This window comes from Aythya ferina (assembly GCF_964211825.1).
Source record: "Aythya ferina genome assembly, chromosome: 25".
Lineage (NCBI taxonomy): Eukaryota > Metazoa > Chordata > Aves > Anseriformes > Anatidae > Aythya > Aythya ferina.
This window is the reverse complement of record NC_140323.1, coordinates 3262676-3275583: the sequence shown is the minus strand read 5'-3', so window position 1 is coordinate 3275583 and position 12908 is coordinate 3262676. Positions and strand designations below refer to the sequence as shown.

General features: G+C 42.0%; 1 protein-coding gene across 2 annotated transcripts; it reads left to right on the top strand.

Moving 5' to 3' along the window:
- Positions 1-384: 384 nt before the first annotated feature.
- On the top strand, positions 385-6579 carry LOC311423636 (polymeric immunoglobulin receptor-like). 2 transcript variants are annotated; one of them, XM_084497894.1, is made up of 7 exons: positions 385-561; positions 1227-1580; positions 2347-2667; positions 3870-3924; positions 4657-4760; positions 5000-5052; positions 5355-6579. In XM_084497894.1, exons 1-7 carry the CDS (start codon positions 519-521, stop codon positions 5613-5615), a joined length of 1191 nt encoding a protein of 396 aa, XP_084354020.1. In that variant the 5' UTR covers positions 385-518; the 3' UTR covers positions 5616-6579. The 2 variants fall into 2 exon arrangements, with proteins under 2 accessions (XP_084354020.1, XP_084354019.1); XM_084497893.1 differs by having other exon boundaries at positions 5352-6579.
- Positions 6580-12908: the final 6329 nt, after the last annotated feature.

Genomic DNA, 12908 nt, shown 5'->3' with positions numbered 1-12908 from the left:
TAATGTGGATTCATGATAAAATGCTGGAGTACCCCAACTCAAAATACATCGCCCAAACGGTAACACTTAGAACATGTCGGCACATTTATAGTGTACAGAAGTGCCCCAGGACACCTGGGCAGGTTGGCAGGTCTTGCATCTAAGTGCAAAACAGCAGGAAGAATGAACACGTCCTACTGAAAGCTGCTCTGTAGTACATCAAGGTGGCCCTAGAGACCAAAAATATCCATTTCTTTCCCAGCTACACAGCATGGTTGCTAAATATGGCTATCTAGAAAACAATATATTTAAAGCAAAAAAAGCAGCCAGTAGACATGGTGCAGCCTTCCCACATGGGAAGTAATATTAAGATTGTGGTTAAAAGATGTTAGTGACTCCAAACTGGAAACATCACTAGGCAGCAGATGACTGTAAATGACAAAGCAAGTTAAGTTCCCCAGCACTAGAGAATTCCTCAGTCATAAAGAAGATCTGGGATAATTTTTTTCTCCGTGCCCTAAACCACTTTCTACTTGAGGATGGGCAGTTTTCCAGCCCTGCTGCTCTTGCTGGCACTACCAGGTAAGGCTCAGAGACTTCTTATTTCTCCAGGGAACGGGGTACTGTCTGTGCTGTTGTGTGCATTGCACACTCTTATTTACACTTTTTATTCAGGCCATCTATGGCCAGACACAGAATAAGACTGCCAGATGTCAATGAGGGACTACAAGGGGAGGACACATTCAGCCTGAAATGTGCTTATTTTAATTATACAAGCTTTTGGCTTCTCTTTTTTCTTTACAGTAGTTTGTTAGTTTGTCCAGAAATTAATTTTATGAGGGATACCTGGCAATTTCTGACCTTCTTAGACCTTCCTCTCCCACCACTGAAGCATTCTTAGTCTGAAATCATCCAGCATATGGGGAGGGAAATCTGTGTTGCTTGCTCCAGATTCGTGATGGATGAGGTATTGTGAGCAATGTCAGACAGGCTAGCTGCTGTTTGCTTTCTTACTGCCAATAAATACTGAGTCCACAGAGAGGAACAATCTGAATAACAATGGAAAAAGGGTAGCGGCACCCTTTTTCTAGGCTAGGCATGGATGTTTATTTATGCAAAACTGCAGAGTTAAATAACTCTTCTCACAGTCCCAGCGGTATTAGTGGTATAAAGTAAGAAAAAGTGACATACTAAGATTACATTAGTTCTAGCATCAATTTTCTTTTTATTTTTTATTTTTTTGAAAGGATCATGCATGCCAGGAGAGGACACGCACATGTTTCTGCAAGTAGAGGGAGACACCTTCAGAGCTAACTGTTCATATGATGTGCACAAGCATTTACATAAGAAGAAATTCTGGTGCAAGGAGCAACCAGAAAAATATTGTCCAGGCTTACCCTCGAGATTCCCTTCAGAAGAAGGGCTTAATCCTAACCATGCACAGTATCGTCCTGTTCAGCTGAAAGACTTTGGAGGCGGCTGGTTTTCTGTTAGAATGGCAGCACTTCGACGAGAGGATTCTGGCACATACCAGTGTGGAGTCTGGGTAGATCTGAAGCAAATTTTGCTGCAAAGAATACAGATGGTGGTTTCACCTACGGGTGAGCTATGAGGTCAACAGTGCACTGGGTGGGAGACAGCCAAAATAAATCAAGAATGATGCCTCATTTCCAGTTTTTGTTCCATAGCAAAGTATGGTGTATCTGGTCACAGAGTCCACTAGAGATTATCGAGGGCAATAAGAAAATGCAATATGTATCTGCATGTATCTAGAGGCAGAAATGGCCAGGAATTTTTTTTTTCCACATTAAATCAAAAAGGGAAAGGGAAAGAAAGTCAAAGGGAAATAAATCATTGTTTAAAAAATTACTATCAAAAACCATGAATACAATTTTGTGGGATTATACTCATCAAAAACAAATGGGTTTAAGTTTGGGGCAGAAACATTTCAGACAAGTTGATGAAAACAAAAAAAACATAATGGTTTTTTTTTTTTTTTTTTTTTTTTTGGTATAAGATCTTCCATTTTGTTGAAAACATTTTCCAGTCACAGAGATCTTTCACATAGGCTTTGATAACTCAAGTAGCCGACTTATTAAAGGTGTTAAAAGACTTGTGAGATGGAGCAACACCCTCCTAAATTTGAACACAGCACAGAGGTAGCTCCGTGTCACAGCACCCGGGGAATTTGACAGCAATGACAGCCCTGGAACCTGATACCAGGGCTGCTAACTTCCACATCTTCTGCCAGTTCTCTTTGTGCTGGTGTTTGCTCTGCTCCTTTGTTGGGTGTGATGTGTGCTGTTGTGGGGATTGCATTTTCCTGTCTCTTACCCCTCTAATGAATCATCACTTTGTTGTCTTTAGAACCTGTAATAATATTTGCAGAAAAAGGGAAATCCCTGTTCCTTCATTGCTCCTATTCTGTGACAATCAACGTCGGGAAGCTTCAACATTTTCTGTGGTGCAAAATGGTGTCCCGAGTTACATGTCAACCTATTATCAGAGCTAACACTGATCAAAGTATCATTAAAGTAGGAAGGACTGAAATGACGAATGACTTCTCATGGAAAATGATTAGAGTGTGGCTGAAAAATCTCCAACTTAATGACTCAGGAGAATACCGTCTCGAGAGCCATTTCCAGGGGAGAAACAAACTGCTGAAGAGGATCATGCTGGAAGTTTTGGGTGAGTTAATCAAAGAAATAATGATGATCTTCTAAAAGTCAGCAGTTTCTTAGTACTTTGACAAGAAAGACTCCAGTTCAACATTAAAGAGCTCTCTTCTGAGCCTTGAAATTTCCTGAGACACAGATAATTCCTGAATTTCCTTTCTTACACAGATTTTTTGATACATACTAATGGTAGAAATTGCAGCCAATTCTTGGGAGGGAGGCAGTCTGGTTTGGCTTCATTGACTAATGAAATTTAACATTCACATCAGCAGATGAAACAGACTCCAAGAGATCTGAACACTTACCTGAATTTCTACCTGAGTTCACCTCTTTATCACTGTTCATTAATAAACTTTTCTATTTGCTTTCACACTTTACTTCTTCTGCTTTTAGCCGGTGCAGAAAGCAGCAAAACAGAAGATACTTGGTGGAAGCTATCTGATTTTTCTGACAAGTGAAAAATGTGGAGGGAAGGGGAAACCACAAGATTTCTTTTTTTAAGAAAAAGATAACAAGAATTTTTTTTCTTTTTCTAAAATGCTTCCTTTCTAACAGCATTCAATTGCAACTCATCACTTTCTAAAATTGTATGAATTTTCATGGCTTACCTATCCCTTCTACAAAACTTAACCCCAACAGTAGCTGTCCTTTCCCTTTGATCTGTCACAGAACCCAAACTTAAAAGGGAAGCGGAAACCACAACTCTTTTGCCCCTTTGCACGTGATATAGTCATCATACAAGTATGTTTTCCAAGGCATGATGAAATGCAGTAGGAAATATTTCACAAGAATTAAAAACAAAACAAAACAAAACAAACAGAGGACTATAACCAAAAGGGAAGAAAACTGGACTCACAGGATGTCTGTTCCAGTCCAGCTAGCTACTAGCTGTCTGGCTGGGCCTACACCTGATGTTTTTATTTAGATTCATTGATAAAAGGTACTACTGAACAACCTAAACAAAACTTCCAGATCCTTCTTGACAAACTGGATGATCCCACTCCAGTGACTGCTGCATTAATAAACCTTCTTCTGTGGGTAAATAGCACAGGAGGAATATTCTTTTGCACAATTTCATGGGTAACAAACAAGCAATAACTCTGGAGCATCCTACCAGCCTGCAGTGCAGGATTTTTCAGCATGAGAGAAAGTCACTAGGGATGGATTGATGTGGGAAAATCACCTTGTTCTTGTGTTTTGTTTCTTTATTTCAAGGGGAAAATCAGGAACTGGATGCCAGCCCCACAGATGCCAGCAAAAAGGACAAGAGGTAAAAGCAAAGATTCTGACTCTAATCATAGCATTCTGGAGGCAGTGCAGGATTTGAGGGGTGCTGAGACAAACTGCTGAAACTTGCACGCACACACACACCCATAGGTTTCCGTTTCTCTGCCACGGGGTTTGGACCAGCCTCCCCAAGCCCCGTATAAAGCTGCAGAAGTCTCCTATTGGTTTCAGGAGCACCAGGAGAGGCCTCTGCTGACGATGCCCAATTTGACTGCATCCTTCCTTTCTACATGGTTAAAAGGGAAAACCATATGGCCCATGCAATGCTACAATGATTCTGCCTCTGGTGCAAGCAGACCAGCCTAAGACCAACCCCAGCTAAACAACACAGCATGTTAGATGAGAGTTATTACCAGACCTGATCAAAAGAGACCCCCATAATGATCCTGATCAGAGATCATGAGAAGGGCAACTGCATCCTGATGAGGGATGCCTTTGAGCTCTAGTAGCACTGCAACTGAGTGCAGGAAGAGATTTCAAGCTTCTGAATTTGCCCTGGGCCTGCCAAGTGCCAAAGAAAATACAGCTGGGATGGATCCTTTGTGTCTGTAAACCAGTACTGGCCACCCAGAACCAAGCTTGTTTAGAGACAACGTGCTGAATTTTTATCCTGGAACCAAACTCCATTTTCCAACACACAAAATCCCCTTCCAAATCAGCCTAATCACCTCTCATGCTGTAAATAGTAATGGAGATACCATGCTTTTCCTTGCAGGACTCTTTATGCTGTCATGGTGCTGAGTTCCATCCTGGCTACAACTGCCCTGATTGCTATTGTTACACTCCTTGTCACCAGCTACATCAGAAGGAAAAGAGAAGGTAAAGCTCTCTAATCCTCTTCTCTATTTTTCCCTGCCCCTAGGGCCTGGTTTCCCAGCACCCTGAATGCCAGTAAGGTTTACTTGTAGTATCATTGCAAAGGGAAGAAACAAGACCAAGCTGAGAGAAATGCAACATGTGAGCTAAATCAGGGACAGCAGAGAGAGGGCAATCATTTTTACGATGAAAAGGTAAAGGTGTGGTTCTGCACTCAAAGGAGACTCTGTTATTTGTGGCAGGAAAAGAGATGGACTTTGGCAGACATCCTGATTTCAGAAAAGGAGTGCAGCAGGTAAGAGAGCATCAAAAATCCCTCATTCTTGGTGCTTTGTTTGATCTCTGTCACGTGAAGACGCTGGCTCTGTGCTTACCACTCAAGGCGATTACAAAGCACATGATACCACACATCCTACAGCGAACACGTAGCATCCGCTCAAGCCAGCAGACTGCAGCTAGCAGTCTGTGTTTGTGATTGCCAAATGTGGCTGCAGAGCAGGCACAACCTGACTCAGTTATTTGGCTAAGTCATAACCCCTCTACAAGTTTTTGTTTACAATACTCAGAAAAAAAAACCTCTTCATTTCTTTTCAGAAGGATGGAAGAAAAAATACAAATAGAAGTTCAGATGGGGATAAGAATGACTGCACAACATATGCTGTCTTAAGGCACCAAACTCAAACAGAGCCTGAAGATGTTACATATGTCAACGTGCAGCCTTCACCAAAAGTTTTATTCCACCTTGAAGAACCACCAGGGAACTCAGCTTTCTCAGGACCTGTAGAATACGCTACTGTTTTCTTCAGAGCCACAGCTCCACATTCTGGAATTGAGAAAGAGGAAAACAGGTCCACCTAAATGAAGCAGCACAAAGCCTTGGGTTTATTCACAGAATTTTGCTGAACCGGGCTTAGAAACAATCCATTTGTAACCGGTTGCTGAAGCTGGGTACACACGGGATTGCCCAGCTGAAAGCTGCTGAAAGGATGAGACACATGGATGCACAAACCTCCCCTGAAAAAATAACCACACTTTTCCAGTAGTGCAGCATCACAATTCAGCTATTAGTAAGCAAATGTAGTGGAAGGCTGTAGTATATTTGCTTTCTCTAAATTGCTCTATTTTTAAACAATGAACGACTCTAAACCCAAATACAGGAAACAGATTCTCTCTCATGGCAACAGATCCAGTGCCACAGCCAGCAATGGGCTTTGAGATATGGGGGCATGACACTTCCTTCTAGAGTTTTAACTTCAACAACTCACATAAATAGTTGCACATAAAATGTTAATTACTGCCCATGCTTATTAGGTCCAAATCAGCAAAGTGGTAAAGCATCTGCTGAATTTTACGGATTACACATATTTTGATCAAGTTACTGAATTCTGTTATCATAGTGATGTGTACAAACATCCACTAAGGATTATGGATAAATCCCAAAATTCAGCTAAGATTCTCATCTTAATCCCATGAGTTGGGCCCAGAGGTGCTGAATATGATATAAAAAAGGCTTTAACTTGTTGATATTAAGATTGGAAGAAGCACCAGCTTAGGTACTGCGTGGCATGGAAAAAAAGGAATGTGGAAAGGCAGAGATGTCCATGAATCATATCATGTAAATGTAAACTTCATCTTGCCTGTGGGTTCTTGTCCAGTTCTGAGGACAGAGAGATGGAGAGAAGAGAGGGGAGAGAAGAAGGAACTTCTGTTGCCTGGTCTGATGTGGCTACAGGACATCAGGCTCTTTACAACTGTATCTGAGATATTTTTGTCTCTCTATTGCAAATTATCTAAAAAATAAAATTAAAATAACATAAAATAATAGCTAACAAAATCATTTTTTTTCCTTCCTAAACAGGCTTAGATGATTGCATTCTTCACTTCCTATACTGACTTCCTGTTTTCTCTTCTCGCTAAGTTATTTCTTTTTTTTTTCCTTCTTCCTCACCACTGCCTTCACTAACTGCCTAATGACTTACTGACTGACACCCTTATGTTTTGGGTCATTTCTGAGACAGCAAAAGCATTTGTGTGGGGACCATACCATTAAGGTCTGAATTACACGCACCGTGAAAGACAAATAATTAATATAATAAGCTTCAATATATAAATTCTATTCCTTATTTAACCTCTTTGATTCTTTGAATGCAATTAAACTTTTTATGCATAAATTCTTCACCTAGGCAATGAATAAAGGCCCTGAAGGCCTAAGATCTTAAAAACATAGAAGTTAAATAACTAAGTCATGATAGCAAGGCTTATTGGTACACACTTCTGGTCTACAAAGCCGTAGATAATCTGATATCATATGGTGAAATTGAGGGTATTTCTAGGTATAGTTTATCTCTACAGATTGCACCAGTCCTCTGTCATGAAACATAAATACGTAACTGGCTGTTATGTATTTCTTGTACACAAGAAATATTCACAAATCTTTCAAATTGTAACATCTTACAGGTGTAAATGAAAGAGACTTGCTAGTAACTTGACCTGCCTTCAACAAAGGCAGCATTGTTGGAACAGCTAATTTAGGTTGGCACTTTTAGTAGTTATGTTAGTTAGCATCAGCAGCACACTTATCCACTTCTATAGTCAGCTGTTGAATTCAGCAGCACTCTGAGTTGTGTACAAGCAGCCTCTGGACATCTGGGACATTACAAACCTGAACGTGTCTTCAAATAAGCCTGGCAGAAACATCTACGCAGTGAACCGGCTCTGTATTAGCTGCTGAATAGCGATGTAGAGATGCACGTGGCTAGTGTCTCTCATATCCTCCCAGCTTATCTTTCATTTGACAGCAGCAGGAAATAAATTTGCAACATTCTAGGAACTGGGCATATGAGATAGGTAGGGCACAGTGGACAGGATGTAAGAGGACAGGAGTTTTTTTCTAAGACTGACGCTATCAGTCAATACTTTCCACTCCAGTGCCTCCAGACATCACCTCTGTCCTTTTCCAGGAGGTCTAGTTAAAACTCTTCCCAAATCTACACATTCTCTGCAGCCTATCCTGAAATATTTGTTTCTTCTTTGTCCATTTCAACAGCAGAAAACACTAAGAGAACTGTTTTCATCTCGAATAGGTAGTAAAAGTATATCCATTTGACTAACGGCTAGGCAGCTTCATCTGCTCACTGCAAAGGGCTCTTGCCCTAAGTGGACTATAAGAACAGAGCAATCATATACTAAATTATACTCTAGAGATTCTGCTACAGTCATCATAGTACGATGCCACCTAAGTGCCTTCCAGCAGCAGTTTTGCGAATTGGGTAAAATTTGCCATATGCATGACAAACCACAGAGATTTGAGCAAAAGACATGAAAAGCATAATGTTTTATTAGCTACTAGATAAACCATCCAGTTCTGCTCCATGTCCTGAAAGACCCACAAATAAATAAATAAATAAATAAAATAAAAGGGAAAACAAACTGAATTTTGTATTATATTGCTTGGGTGCAAAACTAGAGAAATCAAGGAGTTTCCTGCTAGACAAATTTAAGTTGGATCCTTCATACTTTTCCTTTTCCTCTGGAAATCATGAAAACACAAGAACACTTTTGGAATGTTTGTCTCTAGCTCCTCAAAATACAAGGAATCAGCAATGTGTTCTTGCATGAGAAACCTAAAGAACAGAGAAAACCCAACACTTATCCACTTCAAGTTAGTCGTACAAAGTTTTATTCATTCTATTCACTCTAAAATACCTGTTAGATTGTTCTCTACTTCATGCCTTACTTCTCTCTCATCCCCAGCAACTGCAAAATATAGAATACCAGAAAGGAAAGATAAGCAACAAAAAGCAGGATCCTGGCAACCATGATTAGCCCAAGATTAGCAGATATAGGAACTTCTCTCCAAAGCGAGAGACTGCTTTAAATTAGTCTGCTCCTGTTCTTGTTAGGAAACTGAAAAGAATTTCAAATTAAGCATAAAGCAAAAAGCTGTAAAAATCAATATCTGAGTGGCTTTGTAATCAGATAACCTATTACGTGCTACGGGCATTCCCTCCAGGCCTATGGTGTCTGCTTATTCCCTTGGGCCACTGCCCTTCATGCTCTTCTGCATTCACGAATCTTCAGCTGCGATGTCCTTGAGGATTTATTCTGCTCTATTTACCAACAATCACACTTCTAGTATTTCTGCATTTCATCGTGATTGCAGAGCTGCCAGCAATGCAGTGTCAGAAAGCAGGCCAGCTTTCTTCAGGACCAAAATGAGTGCCAGCCTGTGAGGGCTTCACAGAACCCAACAGGGACCAAGCTAAGAGGCCAGATCCTGTTTAATTATCAGAGGGGAAAATAAATAAATAAATAAAGGATTTTTCAGAAGAAAACTCCAAAACAGGAGGACTGCTGTTCAGGGTGCTCTGAACTGCCTGTTGGAGGCAATTCTCCCCTACCTCACCTATGTGGACACCACCTCTCCAATTTAGACAATTAACACAGGCAGTATGGTTACGCCTCATTCTAACCAGCATTTGAAGTACACCAATTTTCAGCTGGAGCTCTGGGACAACTTTAGCATACCTAAATACAAACTCATTCAGCATCCCCATGCTGTTTCACAGCATAAAAACTTCACCCACCGTTGCTTCACATGGAAAACACTGTTAAGGCATCCAGCACAGGAGAAAGAAACACAACAGTGCTTGGGGCAAAACTTGCCCTTTTTGTTCTAATCATTTCCAGCTGGTGATGCTCACGTGTGCTCTCAACCTCTGCTAGCAGACAGCTGCTTCTGCACCAGCGAGGGTAGAACCAGGCTCCAGGAACCACAGGAGTGCTTATAGTTCCTTCAAGCATATCTATGAATACTTATCTATCATATCTACCATATCTGTCTATAAATGCCTGTGAAGCTTGGTGTATTTCTTCTAAAACAGAGTACATCCCCAAAACACAGGAAATGGAATAGGCTGCACATATTTATTTATTATATGGCTGTTAGCCCAAAGAGCTTTGCAAACTCTGAACATGTACAAGAACTGTTTCAACAATACTATAACATACTTGATGATACCACACAAAAAGACTGCCTGACAGTGCAGGACCTCAGACTTGGTAAAAGTATTTACGTTATCACTGTTAACATTGAAGTTCCAATACCGTTGAAAGAGCCTGAGCAGCATATGTGAAAGGAACAGCAGGTATGTCTGAGAGGTATTAGTAGGCAGACATGGAAACTGAGTATTTCTTAAACCTTTGAAAGCCTGCTCAATCCTCTTATGAGGAAAACTTCCTTTTGTGCCTTCCTTTTTGTACAAAAAAAGCTCTTTTTAATGGTCTCCATTCAATCATATTTGACAAAAAAAAAAAAAAAAAAAAAAAAAAAAAAAAAAAAAGGTAATGGCATGATACTAGAGGGTTTGGGAACAAGAATAAACCACCTTTCTGGAAGATAACCAGGAATATAAAGGAATGAATGCCTGGGAAAGAACAGCATTTGGGTAACATGATGGTAGACGGTCATCTCTTACACTTATGCAACCCTGAACGAATTCCATCACTGCACCCACTGGACAATCCCTTCTGCATTAACACTGGATTCTTCTGCACAACCTTTCAGCGATAATTACCCAAGGTGTACAATGACTCCTGCGACAAGCATGAAAGAGGCTGAAATGTCACCCTGAGCATTATGCCAATGGACACCCAGGAACTGGCCAGCTAAGGAAGTGGGACGGTGTGACTTCTGGGCACATTTCCCTTTATTTTGTTTGCATCAAAAATTACCATTAGCGTGCACCTTTGCTCACAACCCAGAGATTCACCTAACGCTCGAAGCGCACACAAAAGGCACGCTGGCCAGGGCAAGGCAGCCTTCCTTCCCTTCTCCAGACCAGCGAGGCCACTCCAGGAGGGTCTCAGCATCTTCCCCAGCCCCATGGCTGAGGGCTGAGCCTGCCCTCCATGCCGCCTGCAGCCCTCCCTCACACAACCCCCTGCCTCCCCACAGGCCACCCCACAGTCGCCATCTTGAGGCTGCCTCAGCCCGTGAGGGAAAGGTGGGACAAGATGGTGACGTGAGGAAAACAGACTCCACAACCTGTAATCAGGCTCCACAACCTGTACACAAACTCCACAATCTATAAACAGACCCCACAACCTGTAAAGTTGTGTAAAGTAGGTGTGTCTATTCAGCGCTGGGCAGCAGTGGGGGTCACCCCACCACAATCGTGTGCACCCACCACAGTAGTTCACCCTGTATTTATACAGAAGGGGTTACACCGGTAAGAAAACGCCTATACATATTCTTAACTTTTCCCTTAAAGGGCGGTTTTATTACAATAAGTTCCGAGAAATCGTTTCCATTGTCTCCGCCTTTAAATCCTCCCAAGTGCACACGCTCAGTGCCACCTTGTGGCCGTGGGCCGGGGTGTTCGGGATGAAGGCTGGACGTCTTCCTCGCTATGGACTTTGCACTTCAGCCTTAAAACTCGCCTAAACCCGTTCTTGCTTAGCAGGGAATGTGCTATCTTCTCGTTTTGTCGCTTTTCTTTTCTTGCTAACTAGTGTTCACAATGGCCTGGGCTATAGAAATCCTTATCTTCCAGAGCTATCCTGTCTCAGTCCTGCCCTTGTGATTAGTTTACAATATACATCTGTGTTAGCTAAAACTTGCAAAATCAGCATGGGGTGACCTCTCCAGACCTGCTATAGTTCTACAGTTAACCCTTTAGCATCTATTACTTACTCCAATCCCCCATTTTCTAAACTGTTAGTAAATTCTTTTACGTGTTTTTACAAAATACTTTCTTTTTCCAAGCACTTCCTAAAGTATTTTCCTGATTCTATCTTCTAACGAAGTTGATGCTTTTTCCAGGATTCATAGCCAGTTAGGACATTCTTACTACAACACATACAACACTTTAGCAACAGAATAATACAAATAATTGTTTTAGCCAGGTGACATTGGGCAACCATGAGGTTAATTTATCGCACAACTCTTGGAGTCCCTAAGTAGCTCCGTATTGAAATACTCAATGGAGAACTTTGGTATGTTCCCAAATTTTCTGAATGTTGGTCTCTATTTTCCTATATACAACACTCTTCACAAGTGAGACATACATGTTAGCATCAAAAGTTGCATCAGACATGCTAACTAAAGCTGTAATTACAAAGCGTCGAAGTGTTGAAACGATCTGATAAAATTACCGCAGGAACCCAAATCTCAGTCTTATTGCTTGTAACAATGCCTTGGTTCCCTCTTTAGCCTTGTTGGTTAGGAAAGGGAATTCTTCTGGCCATCTGGAAAAATGGAGGCTTTCTCTACCAGCCAAGTAGAGGTGTCACAGAGCAGCACCCGCACAAGGAGAACCCATGGTGGGAGGCCCAGTTCCCTTAGTCAGGGGGGGATTGGAATAGATGATCTTTCAAGGTCCCTTCCAGTCCCTAACACTGTGTTATTCTGTCTCTAGACAGAATAAAGAAACAGAAAATGCTGTGCCTCCACCTACAAGCAGCTGGTTTGAGAGGCAGACCAAGTTCAAAGAAATAAACGGTGTATTTTCTTCAGTACATTCTGAAGTCGTGAAGGCACAGGAAATGAGGGCAGAGCTGTCAGGAAGACTTACAGCATAATGGAAGGGAGAAGATACAGGAGGAGTGGAGGGTAACAGTGGGAGGATTTGGAGGTCTGCGGGAAGACTGTGGCCCTGGGCCATTTTCTTCCTCTTTCATATAAACACAGAATCATTAAGGTTGGAAAAGCCCTCCAGGATCATCCGGTCCAACCATTCCCCTACCACCAATGTCACCCACTAAACCATGTCCCCAAGCACCACGTCCAACCTCTCCTTGAACGCCCCCAGGGACGGTGACTCCACCACCGCCCTGGGCAACCCCTCCCAATGCCTGACTGCTCTTTCTGTGAAGAAATGTCTCCTCATTTCCCACCTGAACTTCCCCTGTTGCAACTTGAGGCCATTTCCTCTGGTCCTATCACTGGTTATCTGTGAGAAGAGGCTGACCTCCAGCTCCCCACACCTTCCTTTCAGGTAGTTGTAGAGAGCAATGAGCTCTGCCCTGAGCCTCCTCTTCTCCAGACTAAACAACCCCAGCTCCCTCAAATGTCAGTTTTTAACCTTTCCTGGCACCGAGGTCAGGCTGACAGGCCTGTAATAACCCAGATACTCCTCATGACCCTTCTTA

What these genes read in the sequence shown, in the direction of transcription:
- LOC311423636 (XM_084497893.1), top strand. Translation starts at nt 519, where the DNA reads ATGGGCAGTTTTCCAGCCCTGCTGCTCTTGCTGGCACTACCAG. An exon ending in GCCAGCAAAAAGGACAAGAG is followed by an intron (nt 3,925 to 4,656) that starts GTAAAAGCAAAG and finishes TTTTCCTTGCAG; the next exon opens with GACTCTTTATGCTGTCATGG. An exon ending in TCAGAAAAGGAGTGCAGCAG is followed by an intron (nt 5,053 to 5,351) that starts GTAAGAGAGCAT and finishes ATTTCTTTTCAG; the next exon opens with AAGGATGGAAGAAAAAATAC.